The sequence below is a fragment of the Telmatherina bonti genome, assembly GCF_933228915.1.
Source record: "Telmatherina bonti genome assembly, chromosome: 2".
Taxonomy (NCBI): Eukaryota; Metazoa; Chordata; class Actinopteri; order Atheriniformes; family Telmatherinidae; genus Telmatherina; species Telmatherina bonti.
The window spans coordinates 31,388,161-31,412,206 of NC_136620.1; the positions used below are offsets into that span (position 1 = coordinate 31,388,161).

Genomic DNA, 24,046 nt, shown 5'->3' on the forward strand with positions numbered 1-24,046 from the left:
GTCTGGAGGAGCTAGACTGCACTGCACCACAGGTATATCTGTGGGAAACAAGGTCACTACTGGTGGTCAGTGGAGATCGTGTGCCTGTGTGTGCAGATAGGTTTCACACAGTTGATGAACACAAGAGAAGTTGAACTTATCACTAAGTGCAGACCTCCTGGGCCCTATCTGCATGGTGACTCGAAGGAAACTGTTACTTGTTCCTGATTCTTGTATCTACTCTTGCAGTATTTACAAAGCAAGCTTGCTGCTGTTGCAGGATGAATATTTTTTTTTTCTAGTCCAACTCCAGCACTAAGATAATTAATGTAGCCTAAATTTAATGGGTGTGAACGTGGATTTTGTGTAATAAATCACAAAGAAGGAAAACAACGCTCACTCACCTCTACAATGTCAGAGTTGGTTCTGCTCTCGTGGGGCTCGTTGTACTCTGTGTATTTCAGCAACACTTTGTCCATGTCTGTGCTAGCGTACTGGAACAGTTTGTTAGAGCTGTTGAAAATGATGAGGGCTATCTCACAGTCACATAGTACGCTCAGCTCATAGGCCTTTTTCATCAAGCCAAACTTCCTCTTCGTGAAGGTAACCTGAGGAAAACAGAAAACAAAACCATCCGTTAAAAAAAAAAAAGAGTAATGATAGCTTTTTTAGCAAACTTAGGAAGACCATTACAAGTAGACGTGTTTATACAGTGCAATATTGCAGCGCGTCTGCTGTGCTGACATCTTTTATTGAATATTAACTAGATTGTGCAGATAAATATGATAGAAATACTACAGCAAGGTTCTCCAACTGTATGTAAGTATGAGGAAAAACATAGCACCAACGATTCTGCTGCAAACAAGGTGACAGAAAACAAGCTCATCCCTCCTTTAGAATGATCGCTATAACACAGTCCATGTCTAGTTATCAGGCCAGAGGTCAGGGTTAGAAGCACGAGTCAGCCAGCTGAGTCAGAGCTTTGGCAACATTAGGGGTCCATACATTACTGTAGCCCCTGACTCCATGTACGGAAAGCTATCACTGTAGTGCAGCATAAGCCATGTAACATGAGCCCTCAGATGGGACTTGGGGTCATACATCACTCCAATAGTAACGCAACCCTCTCTGCAAAGTGACTCTCTGTCCTGTATCTCTGCAGTTCTGTCCCTGTGGTTGCTTCAGACCTATTCACATATGTCATTATGTTACACTGCCTCTTTACAGTAAGCTACACTCATTTTTTAAACCAAAAAAAAAAACACAATTCAAAGGAAGGGAAGATAGTAGCGTAGGCACTGTTCTTTTTGGTTTTACCATGACTGTTTTGCAGAAATTTGCTTCAACATTGTATTTAACAAGCACGTGTCATCTTCTTAAATGTGTATTCTTCGTGTGGTTTGCAAAAATACAGGGGAAAGCTGTGCTGAAAAGCTAGAGAGCTGTGTTGGTCCATATTTTCTATCAGATTCACTGACCTACTAAGAGGGGAGTTGAGCAGATGAGCTGGCTTTGTTCAACTTTAATTGGTCACAGCTTGCGGCTATACCCTCATTTTAACTGATGTGAGGCAGTACAATCCTATGCGTAACATAGTGTGTGTAACCACGCAGGCAGCAGGGTCAATCCAGCTGTGATAAATGAATTTCAAATCTTCCACACTGCAGGTAACTACACAGGACCATTTTTCCTGCACTAGACACAGAGGAGTCTGACTTCAGTCATTTTCTATTCCGTGCTCTAATATGACCAACGACAATCTCAAATCGACAGGGTTATATACTCAAATACTATCTTTCCTAACAAGCAGGAGTAAAAAAACAAAACAAAACATAGATTAATTTTAATGTGACCAGTCTCTGGTATCTTTGTACCCACATGGTGAAGTTGCACATAACCACCACATTCTAGTCTCTTCAGACTGAACACCCGGTTTTCATTCACTCTTTCACCAGCACACATATTTATTTGTTTACCTATCCAACTGGAAAGCAGGGACTGCCATGGGGGGGAAACGATTAACAAATTGTATGCTCTTTAGCAGATGAATGTGGCCGCTAAGCCTCGGAGATGTCACCTTTCAGCAGGAAGCCCAGGATGAGACGCTGAGCGAGGACTTTGTTCCACCTGGATGCATGGCAGAGTGCTGAGTGCAGGGTTGCTGACCCAGGCACCGCTTCATTTCAACAGCAGCAGCACTGAGACTTGGTCCTTGCCCCATGTACAAACACACTACCTCTACTAAATCCAGCTTCTGCTCACACTGACATTAAGGGTGACAACCCTATTGCTATGATGCATTTACATTATTTTCTTTATCAATTTGTATTCTTATTTTGCTCAGCTAGCTAAAAATACCAGTTTACCAATTGAAAGTTTTCATATGAAAAAGCTCAGAACACAGATACCAACATTTGAAATACAACCTCCACCCCCATCTTGCCTTAGAAGACTGGTGCGACAGTGGAAAACCACAGACATCCTTGAGGTCAAGTGGGAGGTTTACTGGTAGAGCTCTTCTATGGTTCACCAAGTCAGTCACCCACAAAGGCACTCAATGCGGTCTTTATAATTTTTGAGTCGAATAGTTAAATGTCATACAAATGTAGCCTAGCTCCTCGACTAATTCATGTAATTAACAAAGAAAGGTTAGAGCTCCACCACACACCACACCAGTACATCTTACAGTTGTTTAGGGAAGTCGAAATACACTGCAAGAAAATTCAAAAACATAAAAAAAAATAAAAAAAAGTCATTCCATATAATGAACATTATGAAAATTCACACAGTTCAACAGCCGTATTCCATTTAGATTGTGCAAGGCTAAAAAGTCGAGAATCCCTCTCAGTTTCAAGATGAGAAGGATAACTCTGCTCTCAATTCACGTTTTTTTTTTTGTTTGTTTGTTTCTTCTTCTTAGCATTTCTCTCTTCCCAAGTGCCACCACAGGCTGGTTTTACAGGGCTTCCGCAAAGCTTGGTGATCTAGTTATTTCATTTTTTATTTATTTATTTACAACATATGAGTTTTGCATGTTTGCAAGATGACAAGTTAGGTTTTTTTTTTTTTTTATTTCTATAAGAAGCCAAAATGAAAAAGTAGCCCTGCAGGGGCTGCAAGTGTGTTTTCTTCCCCTCAAGTGACAGGAATGATTTGCGTAAATAAAATCAGTAAGTATGAAAATTTTCATATTCTTTAAATCCTACTCCAGGGAAAACTGTAAAATAAAAAAAAATTTAAAAAAATCATACTAACTGGTTAGTAGATGAATTAGTATCATCAATTATTAATTTGGCTATTGGTCAGGAAATAATAATAATAAATAACTAGTAAAAAGGCAGAGCAAAACTAATTTAAATTTTGCGACACGACTGCTGTGTGGTCTAAATTCACCCTTCTTTCTGTGTGCTAGGTTGCACAGTGCATCTTCAAATAAACATGTCTTGAATCTATAGCACAAACACAGAAGGGTGTGATTCTGAAACCAGTTAGTCAGACCTACCCAACAGAAGTACATAACAACATATGCTACTACAAAGCAAGGCACACACATTCACACAGAGCTGATGGGTCAATCAAAGGGTCTATCAATGTCTATCCGCAAGCAGGGGTGTCAAGATGACAAACAAGACATCTGGGCCTGAGAGTGCAGCTGTGACTGGGGCATGGCAGGAGATGCCTGAGTCACTAACACCTTCAGAGGGGGCGAGGAGCTAGAAGCCTTATTAGAACCTCATGTCACCTCTGACAGCCCCCATGGCAGACATGAGAGCGGACTTGAGAGACAGTGAGCTCTGGCACCAGCTGGCAGAGTGACCCAGGCCCTGTGGCTGCTGCCCTGGCTCCACAGTGGCAGAGTGTGCAGGCTTCGGAAACAATCCAGGGCCACGGTGACTGTCTGCCTGGATCAGCGCTCTCTGGGAGAGAAGACAGCCGCGGGATCCCTATGTGGACGAGGAGTGAGAGCTTAGGGGGCCTCATCCAGTGGGGGGTATTGACCTTGAAACCTACAGTGACCATGACTGATCTTGTTCGCTGGAGAGGGAGATATGCTAGTTAACCACATGTAAGGAGGATTCCTGGAAATATCTCTAATCAAAAACAAGACTGATCCAGTTTAACGATAATTCACTTTAGGCCAATTGAAATGTCTAATTGAGAAAATGCGCCATGTTGATTAATTTGTACATTTTAAAATATTGCTTCTTGTCAAAGTGAAATTTCTAGTGAAACAACTAATTAACTGGCTTTTCTGAAAAGGAAGTTTTGGCAAATAATAACTTGCTACGGCCCCACAATTTAGAGATGTTTTGCATGTCGACCATCTGTCTACACATTGAGAAAAATGCAGCGACTGTCACAGTTTCCATCAGCGATCCTTTTGCCTTTCAAACAAATGACGATAACCACTCAGAACTTTGGTAATGAGTGAAAGCTAAAAAACCGGAGGTATGTGCTGTGTTGCTCCCTAGAGAGTGAGCAACCGAGATCAACTCTGCGTGTGCCTACAGGCATATGACTTGCTAGAGCAAAACCCAAAATGAGCCACAGCAAGAGCAGGCAACCCTCCACCCAGGAGCAAAATCATCAAACTTTTAATGACTTGGACAATTACCCCCAGTGAGCCTGCTTAATGGCATCCAGAGGACATCACCAGGCACTACTCTCTAGGTTACACCGATGTCTATACTAACTAACAAGACTAATGTGTATCTTTCCCTTTTCCACTTCCGTTGCCACTTTAGCACAGATATTCTCCACTTCAGCTGCTTAAGTAAGCAGGTGGAAGATCAGGAACATGATCAGTGAAAGCATCTGCCTTTGCTGTTGTTTTGCAAACAACGTGAGCTCCAAAACTCAGAAGTTCTAAAAGTAAAATAATGTTTCTTTTTTTTTTTTAACCTTTTTCACATTTTCCAGGTGAAGTGTGCATGATGAGGATGTCATCACTGAAGGATGTCCACATGGTTGTTTGAGAACCATCCAACAATTTGTTGTGACTGCATGGACGTCCCTTGACTTAATTCATTGTGCACATACAGAACATACCTCTTTCTGTGTATGCCAATCTACTTGAACATGCACATTTTTGCATATTCCATGTCCAAATAAGGATATTTGGTTGTCAGTAGGGCCTTGATGAAGAAATATCTGTTTGTGTGTGAAAAATGCATATATGAGTAAAAAGAAATGCTGTGGATAAAGTAAATAAGAGGAACTCTGCAGTTTTGTATTGTTTGTTAATTATGATTCACTTACAGTAGTGGTGTGCAAAGTCGATCTTCAAGGGATGTTTCCTACTGAAGCACATCTGAATTAGACTGATGGATCAGTATGATTTGGTAGAGCCATTTAACTTGAATCAGGCTTAATGGAGCAGGGAAGCTCCAAAAACCTGCAGGACTGCAGCCCTGGAGGACTGGAGCTGGACACCCCCTGACTTACAACAAGTACAGTCAACATGGTTGATGACTCTCCTGCTGTTATGTAGAACTATCACTTATGCACAGCATTGCTCAGATACCACAGTCCTTTAGTATGAATGATGGATCTCTGCTACATCCATGTCTCAGTTTTGAATACATCCAGAAGGATAAATGGCACAAAAAGATGCTTTCATGTCAACTAAAACCACAATGTTACAATGCATGACATGTGCAAAACTGCATTGTACAGCATTTTCTGTTTATTTTACATGTATTTTATTTAAGTGCAAGCATCAACACGTTGTTTGTTAGGTCCACTGTATATACATCACACTCCAATCAATTTCGGATAAAGTGTGCAATTACAGACCTCCTCAGCCTGTGTTGCACTCTGTCTTCTAAATTCTGAAAGGTTAATAACCCTCCTAAAACACTTGCAGAGATAGCACAATCCCCTGTTGTACACACAAAACATCCTGTATGACAATACTATATAATTAGCCCACTTAAGGACCTCTTTCATTTAAAGTGCTGGAGCATGGAAGGATAACAGTAGAGTTGCACAAAGATTCAAATTGTCTCCAGACAATTAGGACCATATGCTAATGGCTATTCCCTGTTGGTTAGGAGCACGCCCCAGGGAGATGGCACTGTATGCTTCATGGCCCACGGAAAAAATGAGAGAAAGACACACACACATACATCACTTTACACCCTTTTTTTTTCTAGAGCAGAAGCCTATTGTCACAGCAAACTTTCTGCTGAGCAAGCTAAAACCAAATAACACAAGCTATAAAGCCTGGGTTTTGCTGATAAACTTTCTTGCAAATTATACAGCAAGATGTTTAAAATCTGATGAAAACACGAGACTTTGGGAGACACATTAATAGTAAGCATTGTCTCTCTCTGAGTATCCACTTTTATGCAAAATAATACAGAAAAATGTCTCCTATAATTTCTTTAACATATGTATTGTAGAGAAGGGATCATTTGAAAAGTTCATTTGTTCCTATTTATATCAGATAAGTCTCTCCATCTTTTCTTTTTCTTTTTTGTCATTTTTTAAGTCCCAAAATAAAGTGTGGATACCAAGAGCCACGAATAATTCCTCTCCTGCTCTTGTGTTTGGATTCCAAACAGTCTAGTGTTAACACTGATAATTGGGCCAAACTGTGGAGTTTTGTTCCACACTTGACTGAACTGCTATCCTCACATTAACAGTCAGCAAAATGGTCAGCATACCTAGTGAATATTACCATAAAATTAGTCATATTTGAGACAGCATGGATGAGAAGGGCTTTATTTGGATACAGGAAACCTACGCATCTTCATTAATTAGTGTAATTTATCAAAAAACTAAGCTCATACTCCTTTAACTTGGCTCTTAAATCAAAGAGTGTAGCTAAATAAGACACAGACATAGCTGTCCCGCTATAGATATCCTCGCCTGTTATTCCTGTCTCAAACAGACCCATGTTGTGCAGTGTTTTGCTGTTGAGGATTTTATATTTATCTTGAGCAGACAGAGACAATTCCAGCTTTCTCCTTCTTTGTGGCTAGGCAGAACCAGTGTAACCAAAGCAAGGAAGGGTTCTGCATATCCTTTTGACCCACCCTGCAAATGAGAGGGTGCTGTAGTGCAGTGGCTGCTCTTAATTACAACTAAACAGCTGCAAACATGTAAAGTTAGAGCAAACGAGCCCCGCCATCCTGCCAGGTCAGCGGACAAGTCCTACAGTGTGTCGAGGCCACAGGCAGCCCGCTGTGCTCCATGTTACCCATAGTTCACTCCCACACCATGAGGCCCCTGCTTCAGCCCAATGCTCCTGCTGCCTCATCAAGTTCTCCGGCAGAAATTACAGGGTGGCAGGGGAATCATATCTGTAACTGTGACCGCGCTGACAATGAAATGTCATGGTCCCTGTTCAGCTGGTTGAGACTTTGGGGGAAGAGGTTTGTCTGTTTAGATCCATGCACACCATGACAGCTGCCTAACTTTGGTCCAAGGCAGAAATGCATCCTGTCAAGGCAGCTTAAAGGACTATGGGTCCACACAGATTTATACATGTTTACTTTAACATTTGATACATACTGTAAGGATGAGCATGAAAATGAATAACAGGCTATTGAAAACACAGACTTTTCAAAATTAAGTAAAATTATTAGTCCCCCTGTGAAACAATGACCAACACTGGATAAAATCTACTTTCCGAAACTTTAACAAATTGTGAAAAAATTTAATAGCATTTTGCATAATTCTTCAATCAGCTTGTGACATCAACTTGCTGATTTTGCTTACATTAACTTCAGATGATTTTAGTTTTCCTGCAAAAACAAAAAGACGAAACCCCACCCCACCTTCACCTCATCTCCCAGCTGGTTAAAAGGCTGCTGTATGACAGAAACGAGTCTTCAAACATCTTCAAATTTCTCAAAATATTTAACCTATCTTAACATCTGTATTTCAATTTGGTCATTACTAAACTTTTCATTTATTTTTTTGCAAGTCAGTTCTCAGTGGGGTCCTTTAAGTGTGCTGAGAACTCTGATTTGACACAGAATTTATATTTAAATCAATGTCTGCAAGTTACACAGTCCCTGTGGCACTAAAACAACCCCAAATCATAACATTTCCACTGACATGCCTCACAGCTGGTAAGATGTTATCTCCTAAAAGAAAAGACCAGTTTCTGGTCTTTTGTGGCCTAACAATACATTTTATCTTTCCAGATAACATCATTCCATACATCTTGGACTTTACTTTGATTCTTCATGACAAACTACTGATTCAATTTGAAAGCCTATTTTTTTTCTGGCTGATCACCCACACCTATCAAATTTGTGCAATCTCTTTCTGACTGAAGACATGACACTTTGACAGCGAGTAAGAGAGTTGCTACCAGATCCTTTGATGAAATGTAAAAATTGTTGGAGACAACATCTCCCATCAAACAAGCTACTTGTGGGTTGCATTGCATAGAAAGGGTTGCGTAGTAAGTCCTAGATACATTGTAATAAATTTAGATGGTTGTTTGGACAGATTATTTTCTAGATTTTTCCAAACTTCTTGTTAGACCCGTGGGTAATCATGCTCCTAAGATCTTGTTATTGTGATATAACATTTAAAGCTGGGGTAGGTAATGCTGGGCAACTGGCAAGATTTGAAAGTGGCACCCTGTCTTGGCTTCTCCTCCTCTGGTTTTGCTCCTTGATCCAAGGTTTTTTCATTCTGAGCTTTTTTTTTTTTTACCAACGATTTTCTCTTCTTCAGCTGTATTATGGGCAATCATTATGGGTTACAGATGGACTGAAATCCTTCCTGCATTTTCTCAGCATGTTTCCCTTCAGAGTTTTAACATATTTACAGTAAACTGAGGGGTCTAACTATATTTCTTATTGTTCACGATTACATTATGTATAAACTACTATCAGGACGAGGAAACACTTCACCCAAAGAAAAGAAATGTCTCTTAGCAAGATTACCTAACCCCGCTTTAAATAGAGAAAAGGAAACCAAAGCCATTATTTTGGAAGTTTGGAAAAGATCAGCATGTGAGAACCTAGGGAGATTCTAGTCATTGGCATCTTTTCTGGAATGATGAAAAGTGTGACAAATGTTAGACTGTACTTACCTTTTCCATTTGACCAAATCATGTATTTCATATAATTACAGACAACATAATGTACATTTTGATGGTAATTGTATTTGTTGAAATGTACTGCATATATTACACAGGATTTCCATGAAATGTGCTTGCTCTCTCGTGGAAAAAAGACTGATACTGTCCCACTCACCTGCCTGTTCCTCTCATCCATGATCCTGGTGATCTGTATCTTCTTTCGCCCCATGGCTGGGTGTTTTCCTGTCTCTCAAAACACCTCAACGATATCAAAACAACACGCTTTCTTCACCCACTCCTCTAGTACATTGTGCAACAGTCTGTCTTCTCGTGTACTCTTCCACTCTTCTTAGTGCACTCTTTGCTCTTCAACAGGCCACACCACAGTCTGCAAAAGACAACAAGAAAATGTTAACCTGCTCCTCAACAGTGTCTCTTTTAACCCTCTCAGAGGGTTATTATAACATTTGACCTTTGGAGACATGTACAGTGATGCTTTTTAGATGCTTTTTATTTCTTAATCACCTTTAACATTGTTTTATTTAATTGACTTTTATGTTTTCTTCAGAAATACTGACAAATACCATATATGTCCACTAGGGCTGCACAATTATAACCAAAATAATAATCACAATTAGTTTGATCAATATTGTAATCATGATTATCAATCAAAATCATTCATTGTGTCAAAAACCAGAACACAAAAAACATAACACAACATGTGTATATATATATATATATATATATATATATATATATATATATATATATATATATATATATATATATATATATACATATATACATATATATATATATATATAATATTTATATACATATATATATATATATATATAATATATAATATAATATTATATAATAATTATATAATATATTATATTATATATAATATTATATAATATATATATATATATATAATATATATATTGCAAACTCGTTGTTTAAGAGCAGGCTCTACGAGTTTAGGATGTGCTATATTATAGTTGGAAATTTTGATGAAATGATGTGTAACATAAAAATAAATACTGCAATAATGAGGACTGCATATGCCTTCTGTACCTCTGCCTCCATTCATGAAACCTGTGCGTGTCTGGTTTCCTCACAACATGGATTTGACATATGACAATTACTTTTGCAAAATGTTGACATTGCTGTAATAATACATTTGCAATATTTTGTGGAAATTAAATGTAAAATGATCTTTGGATGCCTTTTCTTCAATGGGAGCAGCACAAAATGTTAGAACATTTTTCACTTTTTGACAGAAAGCTGAATGAGTCTGATCAATACTTCAGCTATTAAATATAGCCTGAGGTTAAGGATAGATAATACAGTCAGAGCACTACAGCTGCTTGATCCTTTCCAAAGGTATCAAAATACAACTCCCGGTGCCTTGAGCAGTATCCTCCTCAAGTGGCAACAACCTGGTAACTACTGTAAATCGGTGTGAGTCATAATCTTTGAGCTGTCAGGTTGATCTCAAGTTAAACATTGGCTCTGTTTTCCGTCTTTCTCTAAGCCTAAACTAGCTTGTATTTGCTTTGTTTTAACTTTGTAACTGTAATACTGGCATGAAAATTTACCATTATGTCAAAAATTAAACACATAGATTATCTGTCATTTCTACACAATTTTCACCGTATGTGTGAAAATGGTATATAGCATCAACTAAAAGAATCTAAAATTACGAGGCCTGTTAATATACATTTTGAGGGGACTGGGTTGAAAATTTTCGTCAAACTGAAAAATGACAACAAATGTGTTTAGGAATTAACATTCAGGTGTTTTCTGTTTTCTCTTCTTTTCGATTCTCTTTCTGTCCCTCTTCTGTCCTCTCCGGTCCGGTCCAGCAGTACAAACTTTGTAATACAAACAATTATGCAAAAATAAATAGAAAAATAAAATTAAAAATCCAGAATATCAAGGGGGAGCATTACATCTATGATGCTTCCCTTGGCAAAGTAAATTTGCCCAGCAGAATATAGCAGCCAGAAAATCCATTTTGCCTGCTTAAATGCTGGACAAGACAAAAAAAATAAATAAATAAATAAATTTAAAAAAAAAAAAAAAAAAAAAAAGGAATTAACGTTCACACATTTACAAATACACTTAAGCATGTTTACTTGGTGCATGTTTTGGTAGCATTTTACAAAGTTCACTTGAATAAAAAATAAATAAAAAAGAAGAATTAAAAAAGAAGTATTCTTTCCCACTTTCTGAGATGTTACGGCAATGTTTCCTAACATTTTCTAAGCTGACCATACTGATGCCAGCTTTGCTCTTAAGATGATTAAGAGAGCACCCAGCTTGGTGTTGACAGTAGGCTGGTTAAAATCTCCTGGGTTGGAGAAAGCCAGAGGGGATAAAGAGAACTGGGGGTATATTCCCACATGAGCTTGTAACCTGCCCAGTAGTTCAAACCACAGCCTGCCCCAGGGAACATGTAACTCTGCCCTGTCTCGTCTCATGTGCAAGAAGAGATATAAGAGATATAGCACCCCCTCCCTTGAGGCACATCCATCACTTACACCCAGCAAATAGAAAATGTCCAAACAACTGCATTTCCCTTACAGTATGAGAACAAATGTAGAAAGGTTAACAACTGGGGCCATTAGATACAGTCAGCATTTATGGGGTGAGGAAACCAGGGACTGAATTGGCTGCAAAAACGAAAATGACCAGTTCCAGTGACACACAGTCATTATGGGTTACAGACGGACTGGCATTATGGTGTCTGGCCGTCTGAATCGGGGCTCCACTGTAGGCAAACTTGACTGAGATCACCCTGCTAACTACCCACACATAGCTGTCAGAACCAGGAAAGCAACTGCTTGAACCCCCCACAAAGAATTTCCCTAAACCACATCACAGCCGACCTGGAAGGATGACAATCTTCTCGTTGAGTCACTGTTTCACACATATAACCTGATATCACCATATTTGAATTAAATGTAAGGCAGAAAATTTCAATCTCCCCAAATACTAAACAGGACCACAAATATGATATTAATGCACATAGCAATCAATAATAAAAGTAGCAAAAATGTATTAGAAAGAAATAACATACTCTATGATTTTTTTTTTTTTTTTTTAAAAAGCATGTTAAAGGAATCTTTTATCATTTTTCACACATCCAGCAGAGAGAGAATTAATTCCAGTTACATTTAATGATCAAACATTAGGTTTAGAGCTCGAGCCGCTTCCTGCCAGACAGATAGGTGGTAAATGTAACAACAATAACTTTTTAATGTGCATTCAGTCTACGTTTGTGTAAGATTATCCATCCATGTATGAACTTTACTGCTGCTAAACTAGCTGAAGACCATTCAAACTTGGAATTTCTTTCAACATGAGAGAACAAATTAGCTTGTACTGAGGCAACAGGTCAGCTTTATTTTCACTGGTTACCCAAAACTATTAATGTAAAAACGTTCACATTGAAATATTTAGAGGAATAATATATTTATTTCTTAGACTGCAAGTGTTCCCTTGTTCTTAAGTAGTGTTTACATTAATCAGAAGTAAAAAAGATATTCTCCTAAACACTGTGTTTGATCATAATTTGATCATAATTTGAAACAGTGCAATCTAGATTAAATGATGACCCATCATGAAAATTCATCGAACTTCCTCTACGCAGGTATGCATGTCAGTAGATTTTAGATTACAAAGGAGAACAATGTCTGCAGTGTAGCTGAGTACATAGCAGAAAGAGTATCTGTTATGGTCTAAATCATGTGCTCTTAGTGCATGTGAGTGTGCACGTGTAAGAAACAGAGGCAAAGATGAGAAACTTAAAAGGAAAAAGCTACAAGTCAAAGTGAGATAAGAACAACATGAGACTATGAGGTCACCCCAGCAAAACATGGACAACCTAAGATGTGAGGAGTAACAACTGCATTTTACTGAGGTGAAACTTTTGCACTTCAAAAAAAGTGTACAAATACAACAAAATGATTGATTATTTTCACAGCTCAATGGCTTTATTTCAATCTGGCTGGACAATTCCCCACATTAAGTGCAAATGCTCGTTCTTTACTGACTGACCAACTCAAGTCACATTGTGGCATTTGATGAATACTGAAATTAGCCACTTGTTTTACCACTTGTTTTCACCTTATTTAACAGAACATCCGGTTAACCAAAGCACTAATGAACTTGTTTGAGCATGGCTTCTTGACTTAAGTTGTTACATTAAATGGTTGATTAGTTCTTCCACATTAAGAGTTCCAAGACAGTGAAGAAAAAAAAGAAAGACAGTGTTTCACTTCCCAAAATCAGCTGGAAAACTTGATATTGTTGAATGGCTGCCAAGCTTTCCAGATTAACAGTAAATTACAAGATGTGTAGATTGTCCTCTTATTCTTGTAATCTGAAAAAATGGCTTGTTGCAAACCATGTTTCGATTTCTTACTAACTTTACACATAAGTATAAGATTCACGAAAGAATAAGCTGGTGGGAAGATCAGCCAAGAAGGTAAACTGAATTAAGACAACACAGACAGCGAAATGGTTCATCGACTGGGCTAAATTCTGAGTTCACTTTAAGTCAGATAAACACCTCAGTCTGTAAAACCACGGTGCCCTGCAGCCGCTGCATTACAGTGGTTTTTACTTCAAAATGGGCTGATTCCAAGATCTTTTGTAAATATTAATAATTTGGTCCTATAAAGATGGGAAAGTAGAGCCCATGTTTGAAAGCAACCAAAGTTTCCCTTTACAGTTTTTGGCTTAGAATCATTTGTTTACAGAAGGGTTAAAGTCCAACTGAGACTCCTCTCTTTTCTGTGTGAGCTACATCATAAATTATTTGGGGGGGAAATGACTTGAGAATCTGATGTAGCTATGACTGAAACATTTTTTTCCAGCAGCAACTTTTCTGCCCTTTTTTATCCATCAAAAATTCTGTTATATTATTACAATCAAAAACCATGTATTTCTAAAGTCATTGGCGATTCTACAACAATTTTGTCTGTGTGTGTGTGTGTGTGTGTGTGTGTGTGTGTGTGTGTGTGTGTGTGTGTGTGTGTGTGTGTGTGTGCGTGTGTGTGCGTGGGTGTGCATGACTGTTCTTTCATCATCCACCATCAGCTAGAAATGGCTCCAGTCTTCTGTGGCCCATTATTACATCTTTTTTATTCACCCTGACCATCACACTAGCCCACTCATTTCGACAAAGTTGAATAAACATATAAAATCGTCATCAGCGTGTCAGATCAGTGCATCCTATAGAAAGACAGCCCCCTTATATGATACACCTTTACCACTTTGATAAAAAAAACAGTCCAGCACTTCTGAAAGATGCTTACCAAACATTTGTAACCCATAAATCAATGCGCAGAGAATATGTCACCATAGGAACAGCAACGTCAGCTTGACAGAAAGTCAATAAGGCATGTCTAACGCAAGTCCATCCTTTACTACAGCGCACCCCCTTTTAAACATATGCACAGTTCAGAATAAGTAACTGACCAGAGCCGAATCCATCCAAGATGAGATGTGGGAACAATTTAGTGGCAGAGATGCCCGTTTTCTTCCTTCGCCCTTCCTGAGATGAACCGCAGAGAGATGGGGAAGCTTGGTGACAGCCCTGGCCCTTTCACAATCAATAAAACATGCTCAATTCCCTGTGTAATTACTGGTTTCAGCATGTTCTCCTACCTTGCTGTTTGTACGCCTGCATCTACTCCACACTTTGTTAAAGCATTACTCCCTCAACTGCTGCCCTACATAAACAAAAAAATACACAGTGCATTTGAGTCTTGAGCTTTACCTAATGAGCAAAAATAATAATAAGGCCAGCAAGATTGTGTAAGTAATGCAACTAAGGTGTAATGGCTAAAACTACACTGCTTCCAAGAATATATTTCGGTAAAACATGTCATCTAGTAGCCCTGCGATGCACTGGCGAGCTGTCCAGGGTGTACCCTGCCTGTCGCCCAAAGCCAGCTGGGATAGGCTCCAGCTTCCCCGCGACCCTGAATTGGAATAAGCGGTTCGGAAAATGAATGAATGAATGAATGTCATCTAGTATAGCTAAAATATAAACTATATGCAGCTAACTTGCCTCCCCCTCCTTGAAGGTGATGGACAGTAGCCAAAGTCTTGAGCACAGCCGTGACAGTTGCTCTTCCTGTGCAAACCAGACTTAGTCTCAGTATCCTACCACAAACCATGGGCAGACAAGACTCGACTTCCTGCCCCTCTACTTCCTGTTATTCAGGACGCTTCTGTATGCCCTCTGCAGGGGGAGGTACTGGAGAGGAAGAAAGGGTGGGACCACCTTTGGGACACCCTTCCCTTGTGATCCTTCCACTTACTACCTTCCTGAAAGTAAATCTGAGACTAAACAACAACAGCAGCTCATCTCAAGTGGCCTCGCTCTGTGTGCTAACTGTATTTATTGGAAGGATCATTACACAGACTGGCTGGAAAACATGCGTGGGACCCTTTGCCATTTGCTTGACAATTAGTAGATGCAGACCTTTTCTAGTTGTTCAAGCACTCCACTGGTTATATAAGAATGGATCACAGGTCTCAGAATCCAAATGTACATTGAAACAATACATATCTGAAAATGCAGCAGCCTCTTACAGTAATCTGATGTGCATTCATGATAGGATCCAGGAAGCTAATTCACGGCATCCTACTGAAGTGTCAGCACCATAGCTCGGTTGTGATTAGCCTTCTGGCAGAATGAAGACAAAAAGTGAGGCAGGCTAAATCCATAGTTTTACAGATTTGCTTCAGCATCGCCTTGACACCAGTGCAGTAGGAAAAAGAACATCTACCTCTTTGTTCTTGCTTTCATCAGGAAGTGCTGTACCTGTAAATGGGGCTGTTGGCCTGAGGGGAGTGGAGGCAAGCCAGCCCTCTCCCGCTCTCTCCCTCTTCCCTTTTGTGAGGGTGTGCTTATCTGCCTCTCCAGCAGTGAAAAGCAGGATTGTGGCCCTTGCAGCATCAGTAGTGTTAATGTCTCCTGATGCTAATCTGACACACGGCTGATCCCTCAACAACCACTTTCTTCATCCCTTCTTTTTAAGCCCACCCCCTACTTTCTCTCCTACTTTGCTTGCTTTTTAAAATGATTTATTCTTTTCTTTTTTGTCTCTTCCTTTCTTTGAACTCGTGTTATACAGTCCCTCACCTCAGTTTCCAAGGCGACTAATGAGATATAATTAATAAGAGCTATTGCAAGGGCATTTGAACAAAAAAAAAAAAAAAAGTGAAACAGGAGGCTTTGAGAAATGTAAAAAGGGGCAGTCTGCAAAAACTGAAAATTCTGCAGCACTTCCCCTTCCTCTGTCAAGCATTGCTTGGGGTGTCATTTCTCATAGAGAGGAGTGATTTGAATAACATTTCAAGGAAAGACGATAATCGTTGCGTTATGAACACCCTGTAGGTGTTGAAAGAAATACAAATTCAAATAGTTTGCATAAAAGAAAACCCAGTCACTTAAAAGATTTGAAAAGACAGAGCGAGCAAGGATAAACCCTAAGACTACTGTCCTTGTAAGTTATTTGTCTTAATTCATGAAACAATCACTAATCAGTTTACATCAGACTCAATTAATTACAATACAAAAATGCATTGTTCAAAAGGGAGCAGTGACCTGCACAGTAGGGACAGTTACAAAGCCAGCACTGAGAGCCTGCACGGAAATGGCAGCCAAGCAGACAGCGAGTGGTTAATCTGCCCTGATGACTGAAAGCTCAGTCCAACTCTCCAATGACCCAGCTGTAATCCCACATTGGATCAATGCAAGTTCAAACAATCCTCCATGCTGCTAGCACCTTGCTTGGACTGGGGGATGGTGCTGTAAGACAGGGACCAGGAGACAGAAAGCTACTTATCACCTCCAAAATGTCATCAAAAGGAAAGAAAGCCCACAGGATGAACCTGCTCTGACTGAGAAAATGTACATGGGCCGCATTATACAGATGACTGAAAGGAAATTATGTTGCTCCTTCAAATAAATACCAGACATTTATCCATTCTACCAAATGTGAATGACGATGAGTGGATATAACAACCAATAACCGAAGGACATCATATGCTGACAGCCTAACCAGCCAGGCATCCTCCATCTCACTCTCACAGCACTGTCAGGGGATGAGAGGACTATGCAAGGTGACTTTGACTAAGTGCCTGGGGGGTTTCATGAGAAAACGCCATTGACATTACATTAATTTCATGTCTCTTTTTTAACTGACTTAGTGCCACAGAGCACTGGATAGTTCGGAAAAAAAATGAAACAGACATTTTGCCTTACCTTCAAGGCACAGGCGGCAGGGATCTAGAGACCAGGAAGACAACAGTGACAAACAGGTAACATGATCCTCTACCAACATACTCCTATTTTTAAGAGCCGTTCAACAGAGAAATGAAACAGTGGCCCAACAGAGAAGGATAAATGCTCGTCGGAAAGTTTTCCACTCTACTTCACACTTGTTTGGGTTTGATAACAGGTGTGTGTGTGTGAGAGAGTGTGTGTGTGTGTGTATGTGTGTGAAAGTGAGATGGCAAGAAAGCAAGAGAAAGGTGGGGGAGAGTGAAAGACAGAAGGCACTATGTCTGTGTTAACTATGTAGGAAAACGTAAGAGAAACAAGACTAAAAGAAGCAACCCGTGCTCATCCCATCCCACCTCTGTGGTAGTGTGCGGTAGCAGCGTTGTAACATAATTACTGCTGGGACACTTCTATTCCCAATGATCCATTTGCGTCAGTCAGGTTTTCAAGCTCAGCCAATGAATGGATTCTCAGTTTCTCAAGGATAAAGAGATGACCCTCACCTAACAGTTATATCCATTTCATGTAGAAAAACTACTCTCCTCCTCAAGGTAAATCCCTTGATGCATATTGGAGTGAAACTTTTATGAACAAAGAAAATGATGAGAACTTCCTCAATGCAAGGGCAGCGTGATGAATTATGTCTCATTAAAAATGAATGCACTTGACAACAGAGAAATATTAGACAGAACAGTTCAGTTGCTTTAGTGCACCACAAACGCCTGTTTTAGCTTCTTAAATATTACTGCCACACTTACATTACAGACTTGAGTGCCTAATTTAAGAAGAAAAAAAAATAGAACCCAGAAAAACCTTGGAAAATCTTAATGTGAAAGAAACCAATCACTGTTATTAGAGTGACTGGATACAAGATCATCAATACCCTAAATATCTTTTGTCCGTCCTAATAATACAAGGATTATGTGTGTATTTATATTTGGGCTTCGATGAAGTTGACCTAAAATAGTTTGAATATGACAAACACGAGAAACCACATTGTTTCTGGTCGGGGAAAGGTGAAAAGCACCTTTTCAGCTGCCAACCTGTGGACCATCAAGCAACTGTTGTCACGGCTACATCCTAACTTGGAAAGGCTGAAAATGTTGGGAAAACTCTGTTATTACTTTATATAAATGATTTTCTATTCAGTATTTGAAACAGGGCTTTTGCACAAAGTTATGCACTCTGAGGTCATAATACAACATCCATTTCAAAGATACCTTATTGACCAAGTGATCCCAACGCAACAAAGAGACCAAATTTAAAGTCATGGAATCATTTAAGAGAGTAGGTGTGATAGGTTTAAACTGTGACATGTGCCACAGAATCTAAGGCATATCGATAATCATTTTATAATCACATGGCAGCCATCTAAATCCTATATAAATCATGCAGTACCTTAAGCTCCCCGCCCCTATCGCACGATAAAGTTATTTTTTCATTCTTCCATTGCAATAGTTGGAAGACTTTAGTTACCATAAATGTATCAATAACAGCAGTAACTGCTGGTGACATCCTAGCTAAATGTAAAATCTATATTTTATTTTGAGGATAGAAAAAAATCCAGGAAAAACCGTTAGTTCTTTGTTTTACTGCATATTCTCTGCTTATATTTTTGCAACTCAATATATATTTAACTACATAGTACATTATTGGCATATTTAAATAGCAAACGTCAGAGGATTTTGCTATTTAAAAAGGAAAAGTCCTGTTAGTAATCAGCCTGAGGAGGTGTCATCGTGAACTCTGACACTAAAATGTTCACCTGTAAGCAGTTTCCATACACTTTTTTTAAAGCAATTTTCTCTTAATAACTTGTTTCTTTAATTAAAAGGCCATCCTATATCAGGGATATAATAGATATAGGTGAAACTAATGTTGCGTAAAAAAAAAAAATAATAATCCCATTGCTTCACAAACTAAAGCAACAATTTCATATGGAAAATCTTTTAGAGGCTGACGTGTTAACCCTCGGAAATAATTTCTAATCAGCCAACGTACAGACTGCCATACCATATTTGTAAGATGCATTTGACAGAGTAATGGTTGACTACTTGCTTCATAGTAGTGCTGTTGGTTTAACAAATTACGTCTTGAAGCGAAGCTCTAATCATCAACATTCCTTTTGACAGGGTGTCAGTTTAACAAGTCAGTGTCTTGACATGGTACAACATCCACATCCAACACTTTTAATGAAAGAACGCTTCCTGTATCACACTTTGCTCTAATTAAGTTACAGTACGTGTGACAGATCTAAGTATCTAAGTTGATACTCTGTTTTCCTTACTCTTTTGCATACTTCTCCCCCTGTATTCCCGACAGTTATACAAACACACATTAAGCTGCAAGCACAAATAAAAACTAATGCATGCATGGTCCTAGAGGTTTATGAATTTGCATAAAATTACAGTATAGTGCTGCAGTCTGATACAGAATGATGGCATGTGTCCATTTGCATGGTTGTCAATCACAAGTTGGACTTCTCACCAGGGAACAATAGTAATGCCAACCCCATGGGGAGCAACAGTCCCCCAACCCCCCCCAGGATCCCCACAGTCTGTGTTCAGTGTCATGGCAGCCTTTTGATGTTGCACAGACCGTAACTCAGAAATGGTAAACAGCAAAAATGAACTAAGATCTTCCTCCAGGGGGAATCCGCAGTGTGAGGATATTAGGAATGTTATGCATAATGTGTCTCAGCAGTCTCAGTGTTCCTACCCAATCTCAACACTGGGAACCAAGATTAGACTTCTAGATATTCAATGCTCCCCTAGTATTTAAAAATTTGGGTGCACACGCATGTAGTCCATATTGTTTATGAGTAAAGATGAAGTCCACCAGAAGAGCATGCCTGCTCTTAATGGAAGAAAAAATGTTTAAAAAGCTGAGAATAAATATTTGATTTTCTCTTCCCATTTTTATCTTCCACTCAATGCCTCTTTCCCACAGTGTTCCATTACATAAAAGGTTTATGCAATCTGAGCAGTGAGGATGGCCATGAGTCATAACAACAGTCAGGAGCTTGCTTCAGTAGCACTGACTCAGATTCTTTTCTAGCAATTTTATATAGCAGAATATCTCGTTAAATGGCCTCACATAGGGCCTGTGAGTCACACACTGCATTTTATGTAAAGAATTTCAAATAAAGCCTCTGCTTACTCATTTCCAACGGAACACGTGACCGAGAGGAGCCGTGTATCTAAAGATCTCATTTTGTAGAATGCTTGTGAACGGTATAAAACACACAGGGACATCGCTTTCCATTTGAGTAAAAAAGTGATGATCTGAATTTGCTTTGCAGTAAATGACAGTTTAAACAGGACTGTCGCTGAAAATGTGCAAAATGAGCTCATTATTACTGATTCTTCAAAGCGAGAAAGGTGTGATGATCATTTTTTTCTCAGTTTGATTCACATTGACATCGATGAACAGCGTTCACGAGGAAGTACTCGATGGAGTATTTCTGCAGCTACAGCCTACAGTTTCTCCCAAATCAGATGATATGTGTTAGCTGTCACATGAACACTGTGTGCAAAAAAACTGATAGAGGGAACAGGACAGACGGAGAAAGAAACAGTGAAAGAAAAGCCCACAGGCCCCGGCTGCTGCTCATCTTTCTAAGAATCTTTTTATGATTTCAGGTTAGACTCTGGTCCTGAGTCCCAGTCTCTGATAGCTCATAGCCCCTAGTTCTGAGCCCCAAGTCCGGTGGCCAATGATGAATGTCCCTCTCCCCAATCCCTGGCAGCTGAAGCAGAGATTGAGGGGAGGAGGGAAAGAAAGTGAAGAACAACACGGTCTGACATGAATACAGGATGGCAACAGCTCACTGGTGGAAACGCTACACCATTTTCACCTAGATCTGCAGCCCACAGCACACAGATGGAAAGTGGACGGGGAGAAAGGGAGAGGACAGACGGGCAGACGCACAAACAGCGGGCAGACTCAACACCTCTCTCACAGTCACAGTCACACTATTGAGAGATGGGATCTAGAAACTGAAGATGCAATGCCAATAATTTCTGAATGTCTTAAATAAAGAAAAAATAAAAAACATCACTTTTCATTTAATTGAAAACAACAAAAATAGCCATCCAAAAAAAAATAAACATTCTCAGTTTAGGGTGCAATGCAAAGTGTTAAAGTCAGAAGATGATATGATAACTTTTGCTTATTATTCTTGAGCAGGCTGACACTTCCCTTTACATGTGCAAGGTCAAAAAGGCAGTTTTTATCCTGAATCTTCACAACCATCTCTATCTCCATCTATTGCAAAACTGCATGCAGTGTAGTGCCCATGTAGTGCTCACGCTGCTGCAGCGTAGCCCTAACAGAAGGGAGGAAGAATACTTTGAACTGCAAGTCAGAGCTGCACAGTGGGCTGAAGCAGCTTCCAGTGAGCAGAGGGGGCTGGGTCACTTCCTTTCCCTGTTCATATGTCTGATATGTGCAGCGGAATAATGGGAGGAATCACCCCCCCCCCAAGCTGTCCTGGTTCACAAGGCTTCTCAGACAGACAGAAAAACAAGGATATTGCAGGCCAGGTCTCCTTCCTGCAGCTCATGGGGACAAGAAGCCAATCCAGCTGCAGGAGATCCAGCAGCTTCTGAAGTTTTAGTCAATGGGCTTGATGTACGAGCTGTGGCACCCAAGTCTCACAGCTGTAATTACTCCAGCAGCCGCTGATAAACCCTTTTACACACATTCTACTTCTTTCTATATTGGGTAACGTAATGGGAGGTTAGATGAAATGGCAATAAGGGCTGCAACTGATGCTTTAAAGAGCCCATTTTAGCCAGCTGTAACAACACAGCAAAGCCCTTTAACACAAAGAACTTGCTGGACTCTTAAGAAAGTTGACTTTGAACACAGTTCAATTGTTTGTCTGTTGATGATGCTTCCACTTAAGTGACTTCATGCAAAGCCAGAACGGTTAAATCTCCAGCGAGTGAAGCTTTTTAAAATCTACAGTGGAGCATCAGGAATTCAATAAAGTGGGGTATGTTAGCAATCATGGGAGATCTTTTGATCTAGTAAATTATATTATAATATATTCCTTTGATTTATGTTTCTTTCAAAGTCTCATTAAAATGCGGTTAAAATGCAACTCAGCAAAGAGATATACTTCTTAAATTCAGTTTTGCTTTATAACACAATTAAACTTAAAAAAATATGGCCCACAACACTCTGCAGCAATATCGCTGGTATGTCATGTTACATGAAGGCAAACCTCAATTTTGGGGCAAAAAACCTGATAAACTAAAACCACAGTTTTGGGGTGTATGTCCTACAAGCATGGGCCACTAACTTCAGAAATGGCATGCAGCATGTTTCTGTGGTTTTCCTTGCAGTCCAGAAAGCCAAAGAAAGAGGAGGAAGCAGCTTAAACTTGCAAAATGACTCAACTTGTCGTCACCTTTGTTACACCACATGCTCCCACAGTCTACCCTCACAAAACCGCGATGTGCATGTGCTACTCTTCTGCTTGAGAAGGTATACCATCAAAACTAAACTACCTATTCAGTCTCTGTCCATGTCAGTTATGGCGTGTAACTTACAAATAAAGTAAAAACAGCACTAAGAGGATCCTCTTACTGAGTCTCCCACTTGGTCAAAGTTGAGGAGGTGAGGAGACCTCCAACCAAGACTTGTTGGAAGGGAACACAGGAAGAGATAGAGCGGCCTTAAGCTGTTCTGTCCTGCTCAGCAGCACGTGCTGAGTGAGCCGAACACGGTGGCTTACCACCAGAGGTCTCAGTCAAGGGCAGGACAGTTGAAAGGTCAGTGCTGGCTGTCTGGCGGTACAAACAGCACCTCAGCGAGTAATGCTTTCACCCTCTGAGCTTACATCGGGTTGTTAAAGGGATTAAAAAATTACTGCTGTTTAAGAGCAGTGTTTTTTATGGCCAGTGAACTGTAGGTGTTTATTTAACAAGCTAAATATTATACATTTTTGTGTTTACTTTAATATAACACTTTCTTGTGAATTTTAACAGCAAATCTTTCAATGTCGAAAAATGGTACTTCACTGTACTAAATATAGTTTAATGTGTTCAAATAAATCCTAAAACACAACCGCTCCGTGTGACACAGTAATTAGTACAAGTAGTGATACGATCATATTAGCCATTTCTTCATACCCTACACTACGACCCATAATGGCATCCTGTAAATTGCCACCCCTCGCAACGAGAGGAAAATATGATTGACATGTTGCATTTCCACATTTGAACAAATGTTATTCTGAAGTGTTTCCTCCACCAAGCCACAAATTCTCATAGAGAGGTTGGAGTGAGAGTTGGATGACCCATTACACTCCGCGCTGTCAATCTAACAACCTGAAAACATGTTCAAGTTCAGTTTATCACAAACTTTGTGTTGTTTTGTTCCGTCCCTTCAAGACATGCCCAGGTAACAATGCTATTCTATAAGATTTTAATGCAATAACGTGGTTAGACTTAAAAATACAAACTACATGACCAGATGGCCAGGGTTAGAAAAATACCATTGTTGCATCATGACCATCAGGTTGATTGACACCATATTTTTAGTTGGCATGCAGTTGCTATGACAGCCACTAGGGGCTGCAAACTCTTCTGAATGGAAATGCGACTCCTATTTGGGAGGTGTTCAATCTCAATTTGTTAATGACTGTTGGGGAAAAGCTTAACTACTACACCATACCAGTGGCTCAAAGAAAACCTCGTCCA

The 24,046-nt window shown here is 39.6% G+C and overlaps 1 protein-coding gene across 7 annotated transcripts in view; it reads right to left on the bottom strand.

Annotated features, from left to right (window-relative positions):
* Window positions 1-24,046, bottom strand: part of mef2aa (myocyte enhancer factor 2aa) — a 60,777-nt gene that overhangs the window by 30,660 nt on the left and 6,071 nt on the right. For all 7 annotated transcript variants that reach the window (XM_079252816.1, XM_079252813.1, XM_079252814.1 and 4 more), the window contains exons 2-3: window positions 9,201-9,413; window positions 384-587 (exon numbers count right to left, since the gene is read on the bottom strand). In XM_079252816.1, coding sequence (XP_079108942.1) covers window positions 384-587; window positions 9,201-9,254 — 258 coding nt within the window. In that variant the 5' untranslated portion in view covers window positions 9,255-9,413. The remainder of the gene's footprint in view (window positions 1-383; window positions 588-9,200; window positions 9,414-24,046) is intronic.